The following is a 27719-nucleotide window of genomic DNA, read 5'->3' as shown; positions in this document are numbered from 1 at the left end:
TAGGGTGATAACTGCATTCTGCAGTTGCTAACTCCATGAGAACTTAAGCTTTCTCCTTCTGCCCTTTCAGTTACCCGATTAATAATTCTTTATATTAAATTCTCTCTGTTAAAATGCTGGTGTGGTTTCTGTCTCCTGCCTGGGCCCTGGCTAATACATCGACAGTTTGGTCCCAAGCATCTCTGGAGGCAACCGGAGCCTGGGACAGTCCAGCCCCACCGGACTGCAGTTGGTGGAGGGAATGACCCACCCACCCGTTCAAGAGACTCATTCTAATCTGGTTTACCTCAGCCAACCTCTGCATGATCAGAGGCAAGTTCAAATTTAAAGGACGTACTGAAATTTGTGGCAAATCAAGCTTAATTGCCGTACAACCTTATGGGACGGCTGCAGAAATGCTTTGCTAAACACTGGGATGTCTCTCTTTGCTGGCCAGTAGTGAGCTGTAGGGGACCATCCTCATCATGGGCTTTCGGGAGAAGATGATCTTGTTATAGTTGGTGGTGGGACAGTCTCTGGAATCTGTAACAAAGCGTGTGGGTTCTGGGAGAGCAGTGGGGGCCACGGCCATTACAGAGCAAGTGCCCCAAACCGATAACGTGGTCTCTGACAGCGCGTCCTTCAACACAACCTCGCTGGAGGATTTGTGGGGCTTCCGCCGTTTCAGTTGAATGACGCTGGAAGACTTGGTGTGCCTTGACCCCCGCCGGCCTTCCTCGATGGTCTGCATGCATTCCAGCTCTCGAGCTCTGTTTTTCTCAATGAGTCTTTTCACCACAGGGGAGGTGTATGTGACATAGGCTGGCCAAGGGTCATGCTTTTCAAGCAGATTCAGGGGAAGGCCAATGTTTTCGGTGTGTTCTACCAGCAAAGAAAAACAGAAGAAACTTAAAGGTACTCACGTACAATTATTCAACTCCTTAGAGCATCGGAGTGTATCAGATTCTTTGAAATCCTCCACATCACACACAATAACACTTCCACCCCTTGTATTCAGTAGGAATGAAATCTAGTCCAAAGCTGGGGGGACAGAATGACATTCTGAAGAGTGTAGCAATTAGAAAACAGAATAATGGTGAAGACCGGGGACCTTGGGGTCTAGCAGTATTGCTTTCAAATCTTTGTATTTGTTATTTAACCTCTGAACTTCTGCTTCTTCACCAATAAGGCTATTGTGGGGATTAAGTGAAATAATATATTTAAAGGGCTTAGAACAATGTAGTCTAGAGTTTGAAAGCATTGGCTCTGAAGTCAGACCCGGTGTTCAAATTCCTACTCCACCCTCGCTAACTGTGGGCCTTAGACAAGCTTCTGAGTCTTTCTAAACCTCGGTTGCCTCATCTGTAAACTAGTGATTCAAATAAAACAAGCTTCATAGTTTTAATCCTTGAGGATTAAAACCAAAAATCAAATCAGTTGCCATCAAGTTGATTCTGACTCATGGCAACCCCATTGTTACAGAGTAAAACTGTGCTTCGTAAGGTTTTCTTTTTCTCGGGGCGGGGGCTGGGGTGGGGCTGGGGTCTTCAGGAAAGAACCGGAAAGCATGCTAGACAAACTATAAAAGAGCTGTAACACTCTTCATAGAGCCTTCAGTGGCTGGTTTTTCAGAAGTAGATCACCAGGCCTTTCTCTGAGGTGACTCTAGGTGGACTTGAATCTTCAACCTTTCAGTTAGCAGCTGAGCACATTAACTATTTGTACCACCCAGGAACTCCTAAGGATTAAAGGAGGTCATTTATGTAAAGCTTTTAGCATAGTACCTGGCATGTAGCAATTAGCAAAAGGTAACTATTAACATTTTGGCTATGTCTCTGCCTACAGTATTTTATTCAATCTTTATTAGCCATATGAGCTGGGTCATACTCCCAATTAACAAAGGATCAAACCAAGGGTGACTAGGTAGCTCAACTAGCGAGTGGTAGATTTGAACTCAAGTCTTACCAGCTCAAAAACTCACAAGCGCTTCATGACCACTACTGGCCAGAAGTTATGGGTGCTTAGGGCAGAGGAGCTATGTTAGAAATTCTACCCGTTAGCTTAGCAAACAGCCTACTCCCCTGCAGATACCAAAACATGGGCCACCAGTCCCTCCCTCCTTCCGTTTGCAACTTCACTACAGCTGGAAGAAAGGCCTCAAAATTTCTTTCCTGTAGCTGTTATTTTCCCATTTTCCAAAGTGGTGCATACCTGCCCTACTTTTATATTTCTTCGGCCATTTCAATGGGAGTTTGGGAAGGAAGAGGGTTAAATGATTCTTCTTGCCATCTCCAAACTGAAGTCAATGAAAAACCCTGTAAATGGGGATAATGCTGGCAAGAGGAGTTCCTGCTAGGATTCAGGAGCTGGACGGTCCAGGGTGGGTCTGTTAGTGAAGAATGTGCTGTGGAAGGTTTCCACCTCCCTTTATAAGCCGTGTATGACTCTTTCTAAGGAAGGTAAGATGTGCGACACTAGAAAACATGCATCAACACTTCCAAACACAGACTTGACTGTTTACCCCTTTCTCCTTTAAGCAAATGCTAAATGCAAATCTTGCAAGGTAGAGTATTTGCATGAATATGCCAAGGGAAAAACTAAAACTGTGTGGCATAAAGTGAGCAGCAACCACTTTGCATCCTCCTGGAAGAATTCTCTTAGATAATGAATGTGACATTCTCTACCAATGTAACAAGACAGGCCACACACTGAACCCTAATTCTATGTTTTCCCACTCCAAACCCTCCAACCTTGGTCAGCCCCACCCCAGTAGATTCCATTTTTAATGGTCCACAACCCTACCTTCGTCTGTCTTCATCTTTCTTGCATCACTCCTCTCTTTCATGTTTATAGCGCTGTCCATGCCAATGGTCCAAATGCCTTTGGGAAAACACACTTGTTAGCTGGGGCCTCCCCTAAACTGACCTGAGAAGAAAGTAATTAGTACTCCCCCAGTGATCCTGAGCCTAAAGGTCTGCATGAGGCCAAGATGACTCCACCATCAGAGGAGGCGATGATGCCTTCTGTGAAGCTGAAGAGAGGCTGGGGGAGCCCAAAAGAGAAGGTCACGACAACCTTCAGGTGTCCTGCTTTCTGGTCTCCTAGCTGTAAAGAAGCAAGTGCTGGCGCAGGCCTGGCAGCTGTATGGAGGTTGGACCATAAAGATAGGTGGAGAAAATATGTCCCAACTTCAACACTATGCCATCTTCTCTACGAGAAGTCAAGTTCTAAGCCCTTTCATTACAGTCAAGTTCCCACTCTCCAGCCTGCACTGCTGTGTCTGGAACGGGGCCAAGGAGGGAGCTGCCAGGAGTTGGATGTATGCAAGCTTAGAAAAGAAAGTATGGGCCCCAGGCAGAGGCTGGAGGAGGGATGACTTCATGCTTTATCTGGCCATGCTGGTGGGCAATTTGATGGGAATTACAGTCTAGAGGTTCTCAAACCTGAGTGTGCAATCATCAGGAGAACTTGTTAAAAAACAGATGGCTGGGTCCCATCTCTAGAATTGCTGATTCAGCAACCAGTGTTCTAAACCAAAGAGCACTGAAGATTTGTAAGGTAACTCTTATTAATTAGAGGGCCAGCAAAAAAGAGAAAGAACCTTAATGAGATGGATTGACACAGTTGCTGCAACAATGGGCTCAAACATAGCAATGATTGTGAGGATGGCGCAGGACAGGGCTGTCTTTCATTCTGCTGTACATAGGGTCATTATGAGTCAAAACTGACTCAATGGTACCTAACAACAACAACATTATTAACTCCATCACCCATCTGTCAGATTGTTGTACTGTGGTAGCTTGTGTGTTGCTGTAATGCTGGAGGCTACGCCACCGGTATTTCAAATACCAGCAGGGTCGCCCATGGCAGACAGGGTTCAGCAGAGCTCATGGAGTAAGTCAGGCTAGGGAAAAAGGCCTAGTGATCTACTTCTGAAAATTAGCCAATGAAAACTTGATGGATCACAACACAATATTTTCCTGTATACTGCTGGACCACAACTCGTCTGTCAGTTTGTCGTACTGTGGTGGTTTGCGTGTTCCTGTGATGCTGGAAGCTATGCCATCATTATTTCAAATACCAGCAGGGTCACCCATGGTGGACAGGTTTCCAACAGGATGCAGAAATTACTGAACAATATAATTAATATCACACACAAGTAAAATTTTGCTGAAGATAATTCAAAAACAGTTGCAGTAGTACATCAACAGGGAACTGCGAAAAAATCAAGCCAGATTCAGAAGAGGACATGGAATGAGGGATATCATTGCTAATGCCAGATGTGTCTTGACTGAAAGCAGAGAATACTAGAAAGATATTTACCTGTGTTTTATTGATTACGCAAAGGCTTTTGACTATGTGGATCATAACAAATTATGGATAACATTGCAAAGAATGGGAATTCCAAAATGCTTAATTGCACTCATGGAGAATCTGTACATAGACCAAGAGGCAGTTGTTTGAACAGAACAGGGTCTACCGCATAGTTTAAAATCAAGAAGGGTGTGCATCAGGGTTCTATGCTTTCACCATATTTATTCAGTCTGTACACTAAGCAAATAATCTGAGAAGGTGGACTATACGAAGAAGAATGCAGCACCAGGATTGGAGAAAGATTCATTAACAACCTGTGATATGCAGGTGACACAACCTTGCTTGCTGAAACTGAAGAGGACTTGAAGCACTTACTGATGAAGATCAAAGACTACAGCCTTAACTGTGGATTACACTTCAACATAAAGAAAACAATAATCCTCACAACTGAACCAAAAGCAACATCATGATAAACAGAAAAAATATTGAAGTTCTCAAGGATTTCATTCTACACAGTCAACACCCATGGAAGCAGCCATCAAGAAATCAAATGACGCATTGCAGTGGGCAAATCTGCTGCAAAAGACCTCTTTAAAGTGTTGAAAAAGCAAATACGTCACTTTAAGGACTAAGGTGCACCTGACCCAAGCCATGATATTTTCAGTGGATCATAGGCATGTGAAAGCTGGACAATGAATAAGGAAGACAGAAGAAGAACTGATGCATTTGAATTAAGGTGTTGGTGGAGATTATTGAATACACCAAGGACTGCCAGAAGAACTTCCACTGGAAGACGTACAGCCAGAGTGCTCGTTGGAAGCGAGGATGGCGAGATTTTGTCTCGCCATGCTTGGTAAGGTAGAGGGTCAGCAAAAAGAGGAAGACCCTCGACGAGACGGATCAACACAGTGGCTGCAACAATGGGCTCAAACATACCAACAATTGTGAGGACCAGGCAGTGTCTTGTTCTGTTGTACACAAGGTCACTTTAAGTCAGGATTCAATGGCACCTAACAACAACAACACTGCACTGGAAGATGAGACCCATAGATTGGAAGAACTCAAAATACACAGTGGCCACAGAAATGAACTGAAGCGTACCAATAATTGTGAAGATGGTGCAAGACTGGGCAACGTTTCATTCTGTTGTATACGGGGTCACCGAGAGTTGGGGACAACTCAGTGGCAACAAACAATAACATTATTAATTACATAGAGATAAGAAATGGCTCCAGATCTTTTCAGTTCCTTTCCAGCTCTGAAACACATGTTTTTATCTAAGAACTTGTTTTTTTATGTGTTCAGTACTGCCATCTCCATATCTATAACAGGGTTAATCAATCATGCCAGATGGGGAAAAAACAGTTTGAGTTGGTGTTATTTTGGGAGTTAAGGATAATTTCTTTCATCCTTGCATCTGAATTTGTAGTCAGTGTTCCCCAAAGCCTCAGAGAAGCCAAGTTGTTAGTGAATCATTTGTCTCAGCATCATCTTGCTCAAGTCCTCTCACCATATCTCCTTGGACCCCTGTGTGGCTGGCAGAACAATCCTATAGAATGGTAGATTTTTCCCATACCTGCTGATGCAGGCACTAGAAAAAAACTATAAAACCAAGGGAGAAAATATTTAAGACTGCCTCAAGGCTCACGGTGAGCCCTTGTTTGAAAGAAAAAGGAGACAAATAGTTGACATTAAGTCTGAAGACAAACTGTGGGCTTTTATAATTCCTTCGGTTCCAACACAAAAGTCCCATTTTTTCTCCCTGTAAATGAAATGCAAACCAGCAGTCCACAGACAGAAACAGTGTTGACATGAGGGGCAGGAGACTTATATTTAAGTGGCTTTCTTGTTTCTTCTACAAAGGCCCGTGTCCAATCCACTGGGCTCCCAAGCCAAGTGCTCTCACTACTCAACCCCTCGTCTCACCACTTCCAGAGTCTATTCTGATACAATGAGTCTGCCCTAGATAAATTCAAAGGGGTGACATTTGTTTGGAACCTGACACGACTTTGTATCTTGATCATGTTCCTGGACTTCTTAGGACCTCGGTCACTGCACTTATAAAAGGATGATGAAGACAAATTCCTGGCCTTCTTCGCTCAGAGTCATAGTTGCAGTAATAAAATGTCTAGAAATTAAAGTGCTTCTAAACCAGTGGTCCCCAAGCTTTGCTGCACATTGGAATTCCTGGGGATCTTTAAAAAACTACTGACACCTGGCTCCCTCCCCCAACATTCGGATTGAGTCGATATTGGATATAACCCAGGCTTTGGAATTTATGAAACCTTCTCAGGTTATTCTATTGGGCAGCAAAGTTTAGGAGCCACTGTTCTAAAATCTAAGCCAAAGAAACACTGAAGATTTATAAGGGATTATTATTAACTATCTAGAGACAGGAAAAAGGAGCCCTGGTGGCTCAGACAGTTAAGCATTCAGCTGCCAACTGAAAGGTTGGTGGCTCGAACCCACCAGCAGCTCTGCGGGAGGAAGATGCAGTAGTCTGCTTCCGTGAAAACTCACAGCCTTAGAAACCCTCTGTGGCAGTTCCACTCTGTCTCGTAGGGTCACTATGAGTCGGAATCAGCTGAATGGCAGTGGGTTTGTTTTTTGGTTTAGAGATAGGAAATGGGTCCAGGAGGCCTTTTCCGTTTCTTTCCAGTTTTGAGACATAAGGTTTATCCAACAATTCACTATTTCACACACTCAGTATTGCCGTCTCTATGGCCTTTGAGAGTGCATGGACCATTTCCACCACTACCTGCCGATACTGAAACCGAATTTAATCAGTGAAGGAGGAGAGCCTGGGGTTCAAGTAAGAGCTAAGGAATAGGCATTGGATCAGCTTCTCATACAAAGATAATGACCTCACCCTCTGTCTGTGCCAACAAGCTGCATCCTTAGCTTAGGTAACCATTCTTGCAAAAGGATTTTGTGGGTTCCAGGCAGGATTGACGGATTAGTGTACTGGCACAAGTCAACACCACTCAGACTTTTTGCCCCACTAATGCTGTGAAATAGTGCTGTTTGCATATACATGGTGGGGAAGATGTAATTATAATCTGTTTCCCAAGCTGTATCCCACAGAATTTCTCAAAACGTTCACATTTTTGTTAGCTGAGGTGGAGTCAGCCCTCAACTCATGGTCACCCTATGTACAATCTGCCATTGTGATTCATAGGGTTTTCATTGGCTGATTTTTGAAAGTAGATTGCCAGGCCTTTCTTCCTAGTCCATCTTAGTCTGGCAGTTCTGCTGACCTTTTCAGCACAAAAAGCCTGACAGACAGGTAGTGACTTCACATGAGGCATGGGAATTGAACCCAGGTCTCCCACATGGAAGGCAAGAATTCTGCAACTAAACCACTATTACCCCCCAAGATGTCAGTTAATAGGTATAACTTATAGGGGGGCAGAAAGGTCCATGGCAAGAGTCATCACATATAGTAATATAGATTGTTTAATCCATGGGGCACCATTCACATAGTCTATAATGTGGTGTAATATTGTAGGCCTGTCCTCAGTCATGTAAGCTTGGAAGATGTCCTGTTAAACAAATTCCTTTACTCAGGACTTCTCAGAATCTATAATATGTTGACTTGCTCTGTGACTCTCCAAAAGATAGACTGAATATACAACACTTCCTAATCTCCTTTGACCAGGGGATTTTTTTATTTATTTCTTTATAAGGTAGGACATCTCATAGAATTAGGAACCGGAGCAACATGCTTTGGGAAAGGCTGTCCTTGATCCATTTGTGCAGATTCTGAGACACTGTCCTTCTCAGCCAATATTCTGGACCTGTGAGCACCAAAGCATGTGTTGTGGCATCAGTGGAGGAAGGGAGAATGAACTTGCTTGAGGCAGAGATAGTCTTCTATGGACTCAGCCTCTGAAGGTCTGGAATCTCACGGAAGCACTCATACCCAGAAGAACAAGCCAACACGAGGGCCTAGTGCTCCATGGCAAATTAGACCCACTTCCCTCCGTTCAGCCTCTGTCCTCTCCTCTCCGTGCTCCAGTCTACAAGCATTTTGACTTGCTTGTGTCTCTTATCTCACGTTTCTCCTTAAGCCTTCTAGGGCCAGGAGGAGAATCCCATTTTCCCCAAAGAGGAACCTGATACAGAGCTTCCTTTTGCCTCTGCATCTTATCTTCCTCAACCCTCAATTTCCTCCCCTTCCCTCTGTTTCCTTTTCTGCCCTCTGGCTACTCCTCATTTATTTTTGGCTGAAGAGGAAGCTGCTGCTAAAGCCAGAAGTGACCTGGGAGGCTTATCTCCGAGTCTGGAGGAATAGCAGTCTTTACAGATATTTCTGGGCACAAATCAACTTAAGTGACGTGTGTGGCTTATGTGCCCATCTCCTTCCCCCATGGCCTAGCTGAGACCCAGACAGCGCCCATCTTGCAGGTCAAGTGCACACACTGCCTTTCAGCATTTCAGACCTGAGTGAAGCACCAAGTTCACACCTATCAGACTTCCCATTAGCCCTACCTTGTCATGGCTCTCTCCTCCTCTTTACCCTGCCCCTATCCTATGGACACTAGAGTGGACTCTTGCCACAGCCATATCTCTATCTAACAGGCTGTAGATACTGCACGCAAGATCATCACTGGATGCTCCTTTAGCAACACTGATGCCAGGGAGCTCCTGGAGCTGTTAACACAGAGGAGAGTGTGGGTGGTGAGGAGCAATTTGGTCCTTGGGAAAGAAAAGAAACTCTCTCCCCCGTCCCTATACAACAGTGTGCTGGCCACTGTCTCTTCGTCACCACTGCCCCTCCCTAAACACACTCAAAGAAGAGGACAAACAAGCCCATTACTGGATACAAAGGATACAGCTTTGGTAGTTCTCAGTATGTTCTAATATAGAACATGCCTCTTTCTGGAGGAGCAAGCGTCTCTAACACATCTCGGATGGGGAGATGGGAGTCTAATCAGAACGCCCATCTCTAACCCAAACCTGGCATTACTGATTCACCACAGATGGTGGGTGGGAGGAGAACGCACTGCTTCATGACATGCTTCTACATATTTTCTCTAATGACTATCCATGTACCTTGAGGGTGGTCTATTTTCCAACAGTAGAAATATATTAATAGATCATTAGTTAATGCATCATTAATCTATTCAGTCATTCATTCATTAATGCATTAAACAAATACATACAGAGCGCCAAACAGTACTCTTCTAAGAAGTGTTCCCCCAAAACCCCTCATAGATTCTCCACACTTGCTTCTATTCTGGGGGTCTACCATTCTGATATGGATAAAATTGTGCCTCCCCAAAAATATGTGTTGGAATTCTAAGCCCTATACCTGTGGATATAATTCTGTTATGTTAATTAGATCATACCCAAATAGGGGTATAAATCTAATCACTTCTGAGGTATGAAAAGAGTAGATTTGACAGAGAGATATATACACAGGGGAAGAGAGACACCAGGTAAGGATCATCTACAAACCAAGGAACCAAGGCATAGACACAACCAAGACTCTGATTTTAACTTTTAGCCTCCAGAACTGTGAGAAAATACATTTTTGTCTTTAAAGCCAACCACTCGTGGTATTTGTGTCACAGCAGCACTAGAAAACCAAGACACCTTCTCTATGTCAAGTGTACATAAAGGCAGGTTTTTCCCATGTCAATAACAAATCAAACAAGAATGGCAAACGTCAATCACACCATCAGAAACATCCTGTGCATAGACCAAAACAAGTCCCATCAGCCATTGTACACAGAAGTGTGTGTCAGGTGCTACGCTGGGTGCTGGGAAAGCACAGAAGAATGAGGAAGGAGCCTGGTTCAAGGAGCTCACGGCACTGTGAGGAAGACAGAATAACAGCCTGGGTGGGTAGTGGGCTTCCATAAACAGGTTCAAGTGAGATTGGATGAGCTGAATCTTGAAGGACAAGAGAAACGGTGAGCAATGGGCATGGTCTAAAATGCTCACTGGCTGTTTTCAGATGCTGAGTGATGTGCTTCTCTGCTCAGGCTCCATGTTCTACTTCCAGTACACTGGTAATACAGGCTCTTTCCAAACGGTGTGTTTCTATGTATGAACTAAACATTGAGTCAGCTAAATAAACACTTCACAAATTCACTACAAGAAGTATTGGGCATTGTATACCTATCAGGTATAACTACAAATCCAGATTTTATATTTATCCAAGGAACATTCAATCATGAATGCTAAAACTCCCTTTTTAAGATATGCTGTGAAGACCCCTTAGGCAAAAAGCACATATGTCCTTTATTAGCTAGAAGTCAAGCTCTGAATTTAAAAATGAAATGTCTAGAAAAAGGCAAATGGGCATAATCAGAGGAGAACTTTTCAACCTTTTCCTTCCATGAATATTTTGGGACAGACTTGCACATCGATAGGCTAGGCAAATAGGAAAGATACGGAGGAACAGGTAGCCCTACAACCTCGTATTCAGGAAACAAAGCATGAAAGGCTTTAAGCAATTCGTGCTCAGAGACTCTCTCTGCCTGCCTGGTGGCTTACAAGTAATGGGACCATGAACACATGTAGCCTTACAATGTCCAATCAATCAGTAAAAGGAAGTCCTGCTCCATTCAGACAATGGAGGCATTGTGAACCTAGTGAACACATGGGGGAAACAGCCAGACATTTCCCAGGACCGGTCTCAACAATGGGTCAGGCTACCCCTTTCTAAAATGCTCAAGACACTAGAAAACCAGGGCAGTGTTTATTTTGAAGAAGGTGCCTTGCATTTGACAGTTTGCCTGGAAGCAAATAACTAAAGTAGTTGACTTCTGTAGCACTCAATTATTCCATCGGCCATTTGACAGCATGTCTTCAGTATTGCAATTACTCCAGTCCATGCCAAAATGTGAGAAAATACATGTGCCACACATTGCACATAACTCTTGGGTCATGAGTAACCCCAAATTATGATTAAATAAAAACTTCCAGTAATTGTCCCAATGATTGTCCACAGTTAAACCACATTCCAAATAAATAAATAAATTTAGTCCAAAGCAGCTTACAAAATGGAAATTAAACAGAAGAAAGAAACAGAAGTTAGGGATAAAACAAAGGAAGGTAAGGTTGTGGGTGGATGCTCAGCACTGTTCAAGTTAGAAGACGGAGTGAAAGAGGCTACATTTCAATGTCCTGCAGAGACAAACTCCATCCAGTAAGCAGAGTCCATACTCCTTTCCACATTTGGCCAACTATATTTTTTAAGAGAAGATTGTAAGAAGAAACTAGAACAAATCAACCCCATTTCTAGAAAAACAATTCAGGGTATGTGTCATGTTGATGGTGGCCAGTAGCATTTTGCTGTATTTTATTTGAATGTGTTCTTATAACAGAAGTTATATGTCAACACTTTAGGAAGTTTGGAGAAGAACATTTTTTAAAATCACATAATCCCATTACCATCACACAACTATTATCTGCATGCTCTCAACCTAGATTTTTACATGGTTACGGTCATAAAATACACATATTCTTTCAAACCCGTCATTTTTTTTTTCTCTTCCATTATATTTTGATTCTTTTCTCGTGTTGTTAAAGATTCTTCATGATAATTATTTTAGAAACTACTCAATAACCCACCAACCCAGTGAACCATTATTAATCATGTCCCTGTCTGAGGATTTTAAGTTGTTTCCAATTTTAGCCTCTGTAAGTCATGAACAAAAACCAGATGCTGTCAAGTTAACTCCAGTTCTTGGTGACTTCATGTATGTCAGAGTAGAACTGCACTCTATAGGGTTTTCAATGGCCGATTTTTCAGAATTAAAAAGTCAGGCCTTTCTTCCGAAGGCACTTCTTGGTGGACTCAAACTGCCAAGCTTTCAGTTAGCACCTCCCAGGGACTCCTAAGTCATGAGCAGTAGCTTTTAAAATGAAGAGCTCATTTTCTGCACGGCATGGTGCTCAGAAAATGACGGTGGCTGAAGTTGTCTAGTCTCCCAGAGATCTCTGCACTGCCAAAGCTACTCCTTCAGTACTGTGAGGTGAGCAGTGTCCCCCCTGCTGCCCTATCTTCCCGGACAACAGCAGGGAAGATATCTGCAGCCATAATCTCTAAGGTTCCGACCAGGTCCAAGGTCTACTAGTCACAGAAGCACAGCCCACTAGAGATGAGATCAGAAACTAAAATGAAGTCTGAGAGCTAGCGGGTGCCCAGCCCCACAGTGAGGCAAACTTTAGGCAGGAGAACTGTGTCAATATTCCTCCATATTGGTTGGGAAAGTTAAAAGAATCAGCTCTCCTTGGACAGGGAAATTGCCCTCAAGTACATCCCACACATTGAGACACTTTGGTAAGACTCAGTTGTAAGGTTGGGTGCCTCACCATGTGCCAATAAGGGAACAGCAATGGAATCAATAAAAATTAATCTCTAAATTTTCAAGGTGAGATGTCTACAGCTAAAAATGTAGGAGGGAAGTGAATGCCACCCTTCAACCCTGTCCAAGCAACTAGGTACAAAATGCCTCAGCCAACTGAAGTTTGACTGAATAAGATACTGGGTGATTGCTGAGGGGCCCTAAGAACAAGGGAACACACTCACTATAAAGGCACAGTGAACATGAGCCCTTTAGGGAAGAGACCCCCAGCTTCATGCCCCCCAACAGTAATGGAGGCTATTCTGGAATTATCATATCAAATATAACTCATAGGTGTTCTTGATTAAGTTCCTGAGCCACCAAGAAACTGTCAAATACATATGCACACCCACATTCATTGCAGCATTGTTCACAATAGCAACAACATGGAAACAACCTAGATGCCTCTCAAACAGATGAATGGATAAAAAAAACTGTGGTACATACACACAATGGAGTACTAGTACTATGCAACGATAAAGAATAACGATGAATCTGGGAAGCATCTCACAACACAGGTGGATCTGGAGGGCATTACGCTGAGCAAAATCAGTCAATCACAAAAGGACAAATATTGTATGAGACCACTACCATAAAAACTCGTGAAAAGGTTTACACACAAAAAGAAACAATCTTTGATGGTTACAAGGGAGGGGCGGGGTGAGGATGGAAAAACACAAATAGACAATAGATAAGTGGTAACGTTGGTGAAGGGTAAGACAGTACACAATACTGGGGAAGCCAGCACAGCTTGTACAAGGCAAGGTCATGGAAGCTCCATAGACACATCCAAACTCCTTGAGGGACTGAATCACTGGACGGAGGGCTGTGGGGACCATGGTCTCAGAGAACATCTAGCTCAACTGGCATAACATAGTTTATAAAGAAAATAGTCTACATTCTACCTTGGTGAGTAGCATCTGGAGTCTTAAAAGGTTGTGAGTGGCCATCTAAGATACTCAACTGGTCTCACCCCATCTGGAGCAAGGGAGAATGAAGGAAACTAAAGACACAAGGGAAAGATTAGTCCAAAGGACTAATGGATCACAACTACCACAGCCTCCACCAGACTTAGTCTAGCACAACTAGACGGTGCCCGGCTACCACTACTGACTGCTCTGACAGGGATCACAATAGAGGGTCATGGACAGAGCTGGAGAAAAATGTAGAACAAAATTCTAACTCACAAAAAGGACCAGACTTATTGATCTGACAAGATACTGGAGAAACCCCGAGAATATGGCCCCCGGACACCCTTTTAGCTCAATAATGAAGTCGCTCCCAAGGTTCACCCTTCAGCCGAAGATTAGACAGACCCATAAAACAGGATGAGACTAAATGGGCACACCAGCCCAGGGGCAAGAACTAGAAGGCAGGAGGGTACAAGAAGCTGGCAATAGGAAACCGAAAGTTGAGAAGGGAGAGTGTTGACATGTCGTGGGGTTGATAACCAATGTCACAAAAAAAATACATGTACTAATTGTTTAATGAGAAGCTAGTTTGTTCTGTAAATCTTTATCTGAAGTACAATAATAAAAAAAATGAAAATAAAAAAAAAAGAAATTGTCAAATAGTGTCCCATATTTTCTATTGAGAAAGCAAAGAAATGTGAAAAGAATACTTCAATGATTTGCAAGGTTTTTACAGCACCGTGTACAGAAGAAGACTCCTTATGGACTTGTGAACATAAATGTTTGATCCCTGAGAAACAATTGAGTAAAAAAGGTGTCTCATGTGCTGTACAAGTCAATGAAAGTAGTCCCTTTTGTGCTACGAAGTTGTGGTCATTAAACAATCCTCTGAAAATGGATATATCAAATAACTCATAGGTATATGTTCCATTATATGTAATTATATCAGCATCCTGAATTACTAATCATTTTCCTTTGAGTTTGGTCAGAATTAATTACTTCCCCAAAGCCTTATCATTCCATACCTTTAGTACCACTGGGACATTGATAGCTACCAAAACATGTTCCTCGGGCACATCTCTCTTCTGAGACTAAATTCTTATTTCCAACTATTTATTAGACAATATCCTTTAGGTGTTTCGCCTTTTCATCAAATTTGAACCTCTTTAAAATCAAGGTCAGTACTTGTTATCGCCCCATTCTTCTACAAACACCTCCCCTATCTTCATGCCCTATTTCTGTTGATGGCATTGCCATACTTTCTGACCTTCGAGTAGAAACCAATTTCTCTTTTCATCTTGTTCCTCAAATTCAACTCTCTCCCCAGATATTTCTTCATACCTCTATTTTCTTTCCCTCTGGCTCATCCCCATATGGCTACTACAAGAATTATCATTTATAAATATATTCATTTATTCATTCAGCAAATATTTCTTGATACAATGCCTATTGTATTCTAAGCACTACACCAGTTGAAGGAAAGGCATGACATTCTAAACAGAGAAAGCCAAATAAGCAGGATCTAATCATGTCGTACTTCTGTTCAAAAACTGAATTTACTCTCTATTGCCTACAAGATCGACGCAAACCCCTTAGCACAGTGTACAAAACCAGCTGCTGCAGAGTCAACGCCCACTCACGGCGACCCCACGTGTGTCAGGACAGAACTGTGCTCCATAAGGTTTTCAACGGCCCTTCTTCTAAAGCACCTCTTGGTGGACTTGAACATCCAGCCTTTTGGTTAGCATTCATGCACGATAACCATTTGTACCACTCAGGGACTCCTTCTCGGTACAGAACATTCTTCGCAATCCACCCCAACAGACCTTTCCAGCTCGTCTCCTATCACACAACTCTCCCCCTACACACCTGCAATCACGCATACACACACACATTCACACATACACACATGAATTCACACAAACACACATGCATTTATGCATATACACACACATACACACATACATGCATACATGCACACATGCACATGTGTTCACAATACATGCATGCGTTCACACATACATGCATGCAATAACACATAAGCACATGCATTCACACATACACACATGCATTCACACATGCATGCACACATACACACAGGTATTGGCACATATACACATGCATTCACACATACACACATGCAAAAAACACATGCATACACACATACATGCATGCACACATACATGCATGCATTCACACATACACACATGCATTCACACATACACACATGCATGCATATATGCACACACATGCACACGCTACACTCCGTTCTCTTTAAATGCCTCATCATCTGTTCCCCACCTTGCCATGCTCTCGTACCTTTACTCTTTTGATGTTGTCTTTACCCTGAATTCTCCTCTCACTCTCCATTCTTCCTAAGAAACTCCTCCTCCTCCAAGACCCAGAGTATATCTCAGCCACTCAGGGAAACTTTTCCTAACCCTCCCAGAAAGAAAACTTGTTTTAGGGTTAGGGTTGGTGTTGTTACTAGTTGTTGTTGAGTCAGACCCTGACTCATGGCGACCCTCGACTCCTGCCAAGCCCATGCACAACGGAATGAAACGCTGTCTGGTCCTATGCCATCCCCATGATCGGCTGTGGGTCGGACCACGTGATCTATACATTTTCATTGGCTGATTTTCAGAAATAGATCACCAGGTCTTTCTTCCTATTATGTCTTAGTCTGGAAGCTCCACTGAAACCTGTTCAGCACCATAACAATGGGCAGCCTTCACTGACAGATAAGTGGTGGCTGCGCATTAAGCGAATTGGCTGGGAATCAAACCAGGGTTTCCTGCATGGAAGGCGCGAATTCTACCACTGAACCGTCAATGTCCTCCAGGTTTAGGGAAGGTAAAAACGACTCTATTACAAATAGTGCTTACACAATATGTTCAGAAAATAGTCAGAATTCAAAAGGTGGGGGATTTATCTGGGGCCTTGAGTAAACTGACAAAATTGTGTTCAATACCTGCAAACCTGAGGATGAGAAGCTGATTCACCCCTGGGATTTTCTCCCAAGAGCACTTTTTCAGATCATCTCCCTGCCCTCATAACACAACTCCCTGCAGTCCTCTCAAGTAAGGACTGATTTTTCCCTCATAGCCCAAAGGTTTCTGGGCATGGAAGGGGGTACTTAACCTCCTTCCCCCGCAAGGCTATTCTCAAACCATTTTCCTTCCTTCCCCCTTTGGAACCCAGTCATCAGACTATACCACCCCTTCACCCACGTAGTGGTTACTAGCTTCTAACCCCTGGCCTCTGGACTGACAATGTTAGCTCCTGGCACACTGGCTTCCCTTGCACCGTTGTACCTATCATCAGTGGTTTCTTCATCATCTCATAAATGTTTGATGCAAGACCCCAACCTTTGTTGACCACCTAACTCCAACGATCTCCTCCTCTTCTCAGTCTCAGCTACCTGCCCCTGTGGTTAGTTAGTCCATGGTTCTCATCATCACCAATAATTGCACTACATCCAAAATTTCAACGGCAAGCGTCTTACTCTCTGACTTGACCTCCTCTATCCTTCCAGCTTATCCTCTCAAGCAGGTCTTCCCAATCAAGCAAGTCCTCTCTTTCAATCTACTCATTCTACCTCTGTCTCTCAGTCACCTTCTCATGTCCTCACCTCTTACTTTATCCTGTTTAAATTCCTTGATCCCTCATTATAATCCCTGGCAAATAACCTCAACTCCCTTGCTTCTCTCCACCTCTGCCGTATCTGCATGACAAAACCCCAGTACTAACCCAAGCTTTTGGCTCTTTTGGGTGCCTTTGGCTCTTTTGGGTGCCTTTACCTCAGCAACTAAACAAGCTGAGAGAAAAACACAATTGTGCTGACTAGTCTCACACAAAATAATAATAGCTATCACCTCTATGCCATTTATTATGTACTGGGCACATTAATCCTCACAACAATGTTATGGATTAGGTGCTATAAAAAAAACCATCCAATTTTACAGGGAAGGAAACTAGAGTAGAGGGAAGTTAAGTAACTTGTCCAAGTGACAAGACCAGGATATGTACTCAGGCAGTCTCACTCCAGAATCCTTTTGATTAATATTCCACGCTCTTGCACTTCTATCTCAAAGTTATTCAACATAACCAGCTCATCCTTTTATCTCCCCTTCCCTGAACTTTTTACTTTCCCACTCCCCAAACAACTATTTCAAACCTTCTCTCCACCTGCTTCTCCCTCTCACTCTCAGCTGAGATCCTTGCCTCACCCTCATTTGAGAAAAATCCTGGAGTCTACCGGGAACTCCCTCATCTCCCCACCATCCCTGCTAACTGACTGCCATCTGTGCACTCTGCCTTGCTCTGGTTACAATGGGTAAAATGTCCTTATTGCTATCAAAGGACTCCTCTCCACTTGCACTCTGGGCCTCTCCCCTCTTACCTTCCAAAATGCAATGGCCATGGGTATACTTGAGCACTCTCACTTTCTTCAAACACTATCGTATTTGGCTTCCATGACACTACACTCTTCTGTTTTTCTCCCAAGTCACTGGCCCTCCTTCTTGGTCTCCTTTGATGACTTCTGGGCTCTCTTCTCTTTTTCATCTCCACATTTTCCCAAGAGGACATTAATCAGTTCTGTGGCTTTATACATCATCTATTTGTTGAACATTGATCTCTAGACTAATTCAATTGCCCTTTTTACATCTTCATTTGTATATCTACCAGGATCTCAAACTTTTCATGGCTCAAATAGAGCTCTTAACTCCCTAAAATGTTTTCCATCTTTTCTCCAATCTTTTCCATCTCAGGGACTACAGCCATTATTCACCAAATTGCCCAAGGCAAAAATCTAGAGGTTATCTTTGATTGCTCTTGTTTCTTCACACAGTACATTCAGTACATTACCAGTGCCCTCTCTACCCTCTGCCATTGTTTTACTTTTCTACTTCTTCATCCTAGTCCAAGTCACCATCACCTCTAAATTGGACTATTCAATATCTGCCAAATGATCTCTCTACTTCCACTCTTATTCCCCTACAATTCCTTCTCCATAGAGGACCCAGAGCAATATGTTTTTAAAAATAAATCTTATTAATTTATTCCCCCACCTAACATTCCAGTGGCTTCCCATTCCATTTAGGATGCAACGCAAACTCCTTACGTTGGCCTACAGAGCTCTCCCTCATCTAACCAGTTGCCATCGAGTCAATTCGAACTCATGACAACTACATGCATGTCAGAGTAGCACTGCACTGCATAGGGTATTCAATGGCTGATATTTCAGAAGTAGATAGCCAGTCTGTTCTTCTGAGGTGCCTTTAGGTGAACTTGAACCTCCAATTTTTGGGTTAGTGATTGAGCACATTAACCATTTCACTACCTAGGGATTTCCCCCTTGATCTAGCCCCTGCCTATTTCTCCAGCCTTCGCTGGTACCATTCTTCCCAGCCTTCACTTCCTCCCAGCCATACTGGTATTCCTCTTGTTCTTAAAACACAGGAAGCTTGTTCCCACATTAGGGTCCTTCCCCAGCTGCTCCCTTTGCCTGGAATGAATTTTCCCTGATCTTTTTTATTTTCAAACAAAAGGTCTCACATATTTATTAGTGGAATCAATCTCTTAAGGCAGAAGCATAAAAACAAAGGAAGAAACCAGAGTTTTCCCAATGCATGTTCAATTGTACAGATTGTGGTGAAATTTTCAACTTGATATGGTAGAAAGCTAGTGCACCTGATAGAGGGACATCTGTGTGCCATCACATGCGCAACTCCTTCATAGACCCAGCTTGATTCTTCTCCAATGTCTCCTCTTGGAGGTGTACCTGATTTTATTACTGGTTTTCATTCAAATCCATTGGAGAATGGGGCAATTCTGCTTTTGTTTCAGGATCTTTTGATCCTAACAGTCTTATGAGAAGACATGGCAAGGATGAATGGTAACCACACTTGTCTTGATGGCAGAGAAAGGGAGAAAGTTCTCTGATCTTTGTATTTTATTTCTTCTCATAAGTCAGGACCCAGACTAAATGATACCTCCTCAGTGAGGCCTTCCCTGGCTATCTAGTCACCCACTCACTATCACATCTCCTGTTTTAATTTTCTACAGAGCTCTATCCCTGCCTGACTTTTTTAAAATAATTTTTATTGTGCTTTAAGTGAAAGTTTACAAACCAAGTCATTCTCTCATACAAAAACCCATATACACCTTGCTACACACTCCCAATTACTCTCCCCCTAATGAGACAGCCTGCTCTCTCCCTCCACTCTCTCTTTTTGTGTCCATTTCACCAGCTTCTAATGCCCTCCACCCTCTCATCTCCCCTCCAGGCAGGAGATGCCAACGTAGCCTCAAGTGTCCACCTGATCCAAGAAGCTCACTCCTCACCAGCATCCCTCTCCAACCCATCATCCAGTCCAATTCATGTCTGAAGAGTTGGCTTCGGGAATGGTTCCTGTCCTGGGCCAACAGAAGGTCTGGGGGCCGTGACCACCGGGGTCTTTCTAGTCTCAGTCAGACCATTAAGTCTGGTCTTATGAGAATTTGGGGTCTGCATCCCACTGCTCTCCTGCTCCCTCAGGGGTTCTGTGTTGTGTTCCCTGTCAGGGCAGTCATCGGTTGTAGCCGGGCACCATCTAGTTCTTCTGGTCTCAGGATGATGTAGTCTGTGGTTCATGTGGCCCTTTCTGCCTCTTGGGCTCGTAATTACCTTATGTCCTTGGTGTTCTTCATTCTCCTTTGATCCAGGTAGTTTGAGACCAATTGATGCATCTTAGATGGCTGCTTGGTAGCATTTAAGACCCCAGATGCCACTCTTCAAAGTGGGATGCAGAATGTTTTCTTAATAGATTTTATTATGCCAATTGACTTAGATGTCCCCTGAAACCACGGTCCCCAGACCCCTGCCTCTGCTACGCTGGCCTTCGACCTGACTGATACTTTTGTCGTTTACTTATTTGTTTGGTTTTCTCTTCCGTATAGAAAGTAATCTCCATAAGGGCATCCATACCGTTCACTCCTCTGTCTCTATGCACTTGGATCAACAATCAGTAGATGACGAGATGTTTGTACAATTGCCACAAGCATTTTCAAGGATCATGGGAAATCCAAACATCTATAGCTACACACTTGTATGTGGCACAGTGGAAACCATGCACTAGCTAACTCAGCACCAGCTACTATTAGACAGACAGACAGATGGATGGACAGACAAATAGGCGGACAGACAGACGGGTAGATAGATGTCATTAAGTCAACTCCAACTCATGGAGACTGTATGTGCAACAGAACAAAACATTGCCCAGTCCTGTGTCATCCTCACAATCATGGCCAAATGACAAGAAGTGGGACATTACCCTAACAAATATGACAACGTGGTTTATGGAAAGGCCTGTGTTCAAATTTGGACACTGTCGCTTATTGCTTTTAAGTGGGAAAATCCCTTAACCTATCTTTCTGAATGCTAGGTTTTCCCTACCTGTAAAATGGGGATGATATACCTCTCTTGTAGGATTACTGCAAAGATTGAATGACACACTGCATGTGGAGTGCCAAGCACATTGCAGGTGCCCAGGAACAGCCATAGCAGTGCCAGACTCAGGCTTCATTGGAAGGTGCAGTGAAACCTTGTCTTACTTGGAAGGTCCACGGGGCCCGAAGGCACTGAATTCCAACTTTGATCCTATTCCACTTTTCCTCCGAGCCTCCATTTCCATTGCTACCTTGCACCTTTGCCTCCCACCAAATATGGCCAAGTCTCATCACTGCCAAGTGCTGTTTGTGGGGAGAAATGCCTTTTCCACAAGCGTGTGTTTTGTTTTCTCACCATAACTATAAATTGAGACAGGTGGCCCTGATCGCAATTCTCCTTATGTCTGCTTCCAGGACTGCTCCAAGGATACTTCTTCTGGGAGGCCTGTGCTGGCTGTCTAGGTAGAATTACACATCCTACCTCTGTGCTTCCAAGTCTCTTATGCACACCTCATCCATCAGAGCACTCATCCCACTGCAAGTTAATTTGTGGTATATGTCTGTCTCTTTCCCTAAACTGTGAGTTTTGAAAGGCTCCGAAGTAAGATCTTTAAATTCCAGTCAACTCTGGGCCCACATGTTGTCCACTTTGAGGCTTGCTATGATCAAACCCTCGGCCAGGTATGCTTACCTCTTTCTGTTCTCCCGTCTTCCTCACTTCTTTCACGTGGAAACTTCCTTAAGTCCCTGGTATGGTTCATTTTACTAGGTTTCTAAGAAACATAAAAAGAGGAAGGTAAATAGGCAGAAGTACACACTAAAATATAATATGACTAATATGGATGGTTTGGGGAGAATGGACAGTTGACTATATAGAAAACTGTTGGCTAAAGTTAAAAGAGAAAATAGCAGAGGTCAAGAAAAAGGTCTTTTGAAATTGGGGAGAAATCTTTAGTTATTAGTTTTCAAATAAATCTTTCTAGGCACAAACATATACAAATAGTACGCAAAGAAGCTCAACTGCCATCTGCATAGAAAATATGTGAGTAACACGGCAGGAAACTTCAAAGTTCTGACAAAAGGCGTTTTTGTTGAGTCAGAACTCCAGTTAAACAATGAGGACTTTAACATGTTTCCCTGGCATGATGGAGCGATGCATCGAATACTTTTAAAATCTGGGATCAGGCCCATCATGGAGTGTGTGGTATGAAGGTCCTCTTCCAAAGAAGCCCTGGCCTTTCATATCCACCCTCACACAGCATTGCAGAAAAACCAGCTCCCCACTTGCTGTTCCATTGTGTCTGCAATAATTACGTTTGTACTTCAGTCTACCAAGAGAGTAACTGATGTGAGAATCAGCAAAAGTTCCTAATAAGATAATGCTGCATAACCAATAATCATTTGCAGTAAGAGTGTGGACCAGCTGCTTCTTCAGTGTTCTTATCCGTAAAATAGGGACAATAACTAGAGTTATACTTGGATTGCCATGAGGACTTAATGAGAGGATTCATATAACACACTGAGCACAGGGCCTAGACACATGGTCAGAGATCTTTTGTTGGACTGTTACCATCATTGTAATATGCAAGGCTCTGATGTCTTCCATAATGCCAAAACCTGTGGTCCATGTGTCAGGCTGGAGAAATTAGTAACAAAATGAGTCCCACCAAAGGTGAAATCAACAAGTTGAGGATCAGGGAACAGGCTGGAAGAGTAGGAGGTCAGACAATACGCTGGCCATGCTGCTGTGCCCAGATCTGAAGTCCACCACACCTGTCCCACTCCCCACTCTTAAGCCCTGGTTATGCCTTCTGTTCACCAAAAGGACATACTAACACCCTCTGGAGACTATTCCTGAGTCCAGGCAGGTCTGAGGAATCTACGTCCAAGTATATCCACCTATGTGTTGTTGTTAGCTGTCATCGAGTTGACCCATGACTCATGGCAACCCCATGCACAGCGGAATGAAATGCTGCCCAGTCCTACACCATCCTCACTATCAGTTAGGGATTAGTCATCCACATATGTGTATATATGCTATACACACACAGCCCTGAGTGGAATATTTATATAGTTCCTAGGATGAGAAAGAGTATATGAACCCCACACACATGCATGCGCAAATGCGTGCACATGTGTATGCACACACACACACCTTTGTGTAACTCTCCAAAGACAACACACACACATACACCTCTGTGTAACTCTCCAAAGCCAGCACACACATACACACCCCTGTGTAACTCTCCAAAGACAACACACACACCCCTGTGTAACTCTCCAAAGACAACACACACACCCCTGTGTAACTCTCCAAAGACAACACACACACCCCTGTGTAACTCTCCAAAGACAACACACACACACCTCTGTGTAACTCTCCAAAGACAACACACACATACATACACCCCAGTGTAACTCTCCAAAGACAACACACACTGTGTAACTCTCCAAAGCCAGCACACACATACATACCCCTGTGTAACTCTCCAAAGACAACACACACACACACACCTCTGTGTAACTCTCCAAAGCCAGCACATGCACACACCCCTGTGTAACTCTCCAAAGACAACACACACACACACCCCTGTGTAAACTCTTCAAAGACAACACACACACACCCCTGTGTAACTCTCCAAAGACAGCACACACACACACCCCTGTGTAGCTCTCCAAAGCCAGTACACACACACACCCCTGTGTAACTCTCCAAAGACAACACACACACACACCCCTGTGTAACTCTCCAAAGGCAGCACACACACACCCCATGTAACTCTCCAAAGACAACACACACACACTCCTGTGTAACTCTCCAAAGCCAGCACACACACACACACCCGTGTAACTCTCCGAAGACAACACATACACACCCGTGTAACTCCCCAAAGCCAGCACACACACACACGCACACACCCCTGTGTAACTCTCCAAAGACAGCACAGGCACACCCCCGTGTAACTCTGCAAAGACAGCACAGATACACCCCTGTCTACTTCTCCAAAGCTAGCACACACACACCCCTGTGTAACTCCCCAAAGCCAGCACACACACGCACACACCCCTGTGTAACTCTCCAAAGACAACACACACACAATCTGTATACCTCCAAAGCCAGCACACACACACACACACACACACAATCTGTGTAACTCTAAAGCCAGCACACACACACACACTCCTGTGTAACTCTCCAAAGCCAGCACACACACATATACACACACACAATCTGTGTAACTCTAAAGCCAGCACACACATATACACACCTGTGTAACTCTCCAAAGCTAGCACGTGTGCACACACACACAAACACACACACACCTGTGTATCTCTCCAAAGTCACCAGCCACATCTGTCGTGCCCCTCTAGCTTTGACATCTTTCATTTCAACTGAGTTCTCTTTCTCATTTCAGGCCACTGCAGCCCTGGTCCAGAATGACTAAATGGGCAAAACTGGGCCAAGAAGTCTTGCCAGATTCCAACTGTGAATAATCTAGAGATTTACATATACATACAGCAGTTAAAAGGAGCAGCTGTGGCATGAAGCTTTATTCAGAGAGTGACAAAGAGCAGAGGGAAGGGGGTGGCCTTTCCTTGAAGCAGAGGTGAAATTAGTAGTTTAGAAACTCAGAATATTTGCCCCTGAGCGGTCCTAGGAATGCCATTCTGACAGAGGTGTTCGCCACCCAGGAGGAGTAAAGGTGCACATGGAACTCACTTCTCTCTGCCCCTGACAGCCACTGGCTTACCTGAGCTCACACAGGCTGAACAAAGACTCAAGAGCAATCGGACCTATAAGACCTGTGGCGGACAGTCTCCAAGATGTCTTCCCATGATCCCTCCTCCTGGTATTCAGACCCCTGTGGGATCCCCTCCTTTTGAGTGGCTTCAAACAAATAGGAGATAGTGAAAGTGACAGTAAAATGGTAAAAATCACTTCTGAGATTAGGTTACTAAAAGCTTTGACTTTCATCTTGCTCTCTCCATTTTGAGGGAGACAGCTGTCATACCATGAGCCTCCCTATGCAGAAGGGCATAGGGCCAGGACCTGAGGGAGATTTCCAGCCAATAACCAGCAAAGAACTGAGGCCCTCAGTTCAAGAGCCTGTGAGGAATTTAGTCTTGCCAACAATCACGTGAGTGAGCTTGAAAGTGGATTCTCCCCCCAGCTGAGACTTCAGATGATACCACAGCTCTGACCAACAGTGCTATGGATTGAATTCTGCTCCACCACCACCCCCAAAATATGTATTGAAATCATAGTTTTTTACAGTTACTTGTAAATATGATCCTGTTTGGAAATAGGCTTTTCTTTGTTATGTTAATTAGGCCATACCTGAGTAGGGTGGTTTCTAAATCTAATCACTTCTGAGTTATAAGAAGAACAGAATGGGCACAGAGGCACATACACAGGGGATAAAGACACCATGTGGGGATTGTCTACAAGCCAAAGAATGCCTAGGAACACCAACGTATTCAACAGGGCCAAGACCCTGATTTGGACTTTCAGCTTCCAGAACTGTGAGAAAATAAATTTCTATTCTTGAAAGCCCCCCACTGTGGTATTTGTGTTACAGCAGCACTGATAAGGACACCCTGACTGCAGCTCACGGAGGGACCTCGCGACAGAGGCACAGAGCTAAGTCACACTCCAATTCCCAGCCACAGAAACTGTGAGATAATATGTGATTGCAGTTTTAAGCCACTAAATTTGGGGATAGTTTGTTACACAGCAAGAGATAACCAATACAAGGCCCTTACCAGACCTTTCAAGGGAAAATCTCACCCATGAGACTAAGGGAAGAGCTTCCTACCCTGTCAGCAATGGGAGCAATTTCCCTGTATAATTCCTCCTCCCACTCCACTTCCATCTCTAGGGGGCAGTACAATTTCTGCCAAAAGAAGAGAAATGATGTAAGTAAGGAACTTATGCCTATAAACCACAGAAATGAAGCAATCTTTCGAACAAAGGCAATTTTGACAAGGTTGTTTTGACATAGGGGATACACTAAAGTGGCCAGAGGGATCAGAGTTGGAGTGAGGGATGGGGCAAGGCCTCAGAGAGTCTCAGAGATGGAATTGAAGTTTTTGTCTCGTACATTATTTGAGAGGGATAGAAAGCTAAAATTCTAGTGGTCTCTTTTTAAGACCAAACCTTTTTTCTTTTCTTTTTAAGGACAAACCTTTAAAGTCTTAGGAAGAAAAAAAAAAAAAATTTTTTTTTTAAAGACTCCTTGGAGTCAAAATGGAGCCCTGGTGGTGCAGTAGTTACGAGCATGGCTGCTAACCAAAAGACCAGCAGTTAGAATCCACCAGACACTCCTTGGAAATCCTATGGGGCAGTTCTACTCCGTTCTACAGTGTCACTACGAGTCGGAATTGACTCCATGGCAATGGTTTTGATTTTGGGGTTTTGGAGTCAAAATGGCTTCATGAAAGCAGCCAGGCCAAAACATCAGGTCCTATCATGGAACCATTTTATCCAACCCTACTACATAAATACTGTTTGGATACTACCTCGTCCCTGAAGCCAGGAGGACTCACCACTCTCCCGCCCCTGCTCATGCACTGACCCACATGTGCCCCCCACCCACACACACACGTGCACACACACACACACATCATACAAGGGCTCAGGAGCAGACTTCCAGGGCCGAGAGCACAGGTCTAGCATGGTGTGAGTGAAGGGCACTGCCTGCCCCGTGCCCTACCTGGATCGGGGCTGTTCTGATTCAAGGGGCTGACAGCAGGCGCCTGCTGGAAGCTGGACCGTCCATCACCAAAGACTCTGCAGAGAGCACGTCATCGTGGTGTCACCTGAGACAGTTCGCGAATCGCTCCTCATCCCAGAACCCAAGAATAAATAAAGTTCATTGTGCCTGACAGAGGTGAAGAGCTCAGTATATCTGAATTGGTCTGATTGACTTTCTGAAGTTCTCCATCTCTGTAAGCCCATTGACTTATCCACCTTCACAGAGAAGATCTTCCATGGCCTGGTAAGGTCATCTTGATGAAGATAATCTCTTCACAGCTTACCCCAATCACCCAGCCACACAGTTCTGAGAGCTCTAGCCAGCTGCTGGGGACAGCTCCTCCCAGCTGTGTTCAGTCTAGCCCTCACCTCACTGTTCTCTGCACCTCAGTTTTCCTCCTCTGTGAAAATAAGGGTTTGGGTCTGACGCTCTCTGGTCTCCCTTCCAACTCTGACCTCCCACATCTCTAAAAGCTCCCAGGCCTGGAATGCACTCAAGTTTCCCAATATTCCACCAAATAAATTCCTTATGAGCCCAACTTCTGGGTTTATCCTAACAGAGAAAACATTGCAAGCCCTGACCTTCAAAACGCAGCTTGTTCTCATCTCCTGACACATTTCCAGAGAGAAAAGCTAACTTTTGCTCTCCGTAGTAGGGTGTGTGAAGGGCACAGCACACAGCTCTGTGAGTTAGACCGCAGCAAGCCCCTCCTGGGTCCTGAGCGGAGCCTGCGCAGACAGTCCTTCCATTGGCCAAGTGGAAACTGGAGACACAGAAGGTACCCAGACCCACCCTGCTCCCACTCAGTTGCCAACTGCCATAAACCTGTTTCTGTCCTGTTGGAGTTACAGCGTGGAGCCAGAAATCTGGAAGAATTTAACATCCAGCCTATTCAGACACAGGAAAACATTGTTCAAAGTAAACACTGGAATCCCTAGCTCATCATCCAGGAATTCAAAGCCAGCAGG

The 27719-nt window shown here is 44.0% G+C and overlaps 1 protein-coding gene and 1 non-coding gene across 2 annotated transcripts; both read right to left on the bottom strand.

Moving 5' to 3' along the window:
* Positions 1–347: 347 nt before the first annotated feature.
* Positions 348–24778, bottom strand: CDRT4 (CMT1A duplicated region transcript 4). The gene is made up of 4 exons (XM_049861570.1): positions 24748–24778; positions 21687–21768; positions 2782–2859; positions 348–861 (listed from the first exon to the last, which is right to left on the bottom strand). The coding sequence occupies exons 2-4, from the start codon at positions 21754–21756 to the stop codon at positions 404–406; spliced, it is 606 nt and encodes a 201-aa protein (XP_049717527.1). The 5' UTR covers positions 21757–21768; positions 24748–24778; the 3' UTR covers positions 348–403.
* Positions 1519–1580, bottom strand: LOC126063337 (U7 small nuclear RNA). Its single transcript, XR_007514277.1, has one exon. It is a non-coding gene; the product is annotated as a U7 small nuclear RNA (small nuclear RNA).
* Positions 24779–27719: the final 2941 nt, after the last annotated feature.

Source organism: Elephas maximus, chromosome 19, assembly GCF_024166365.1.
Source record: "Elephas maximus indicus isolate mEleMax1 chromosome 19, mEleMax1 primary haplotype, whole genome shotgun sequence".
Taxonomy (NCBI): domain Eukaryota; kingdom Metazoa; phylum Chordata; class Mammalia; order Proboscidea; family Elephantidae; genus Elephas; species Elephas maximus.
The sequence above is the reverse complement of the archived record's forward strand: the minus strand, read 5'-3'. Positions and strand labels throughout refer to the sequence as shown.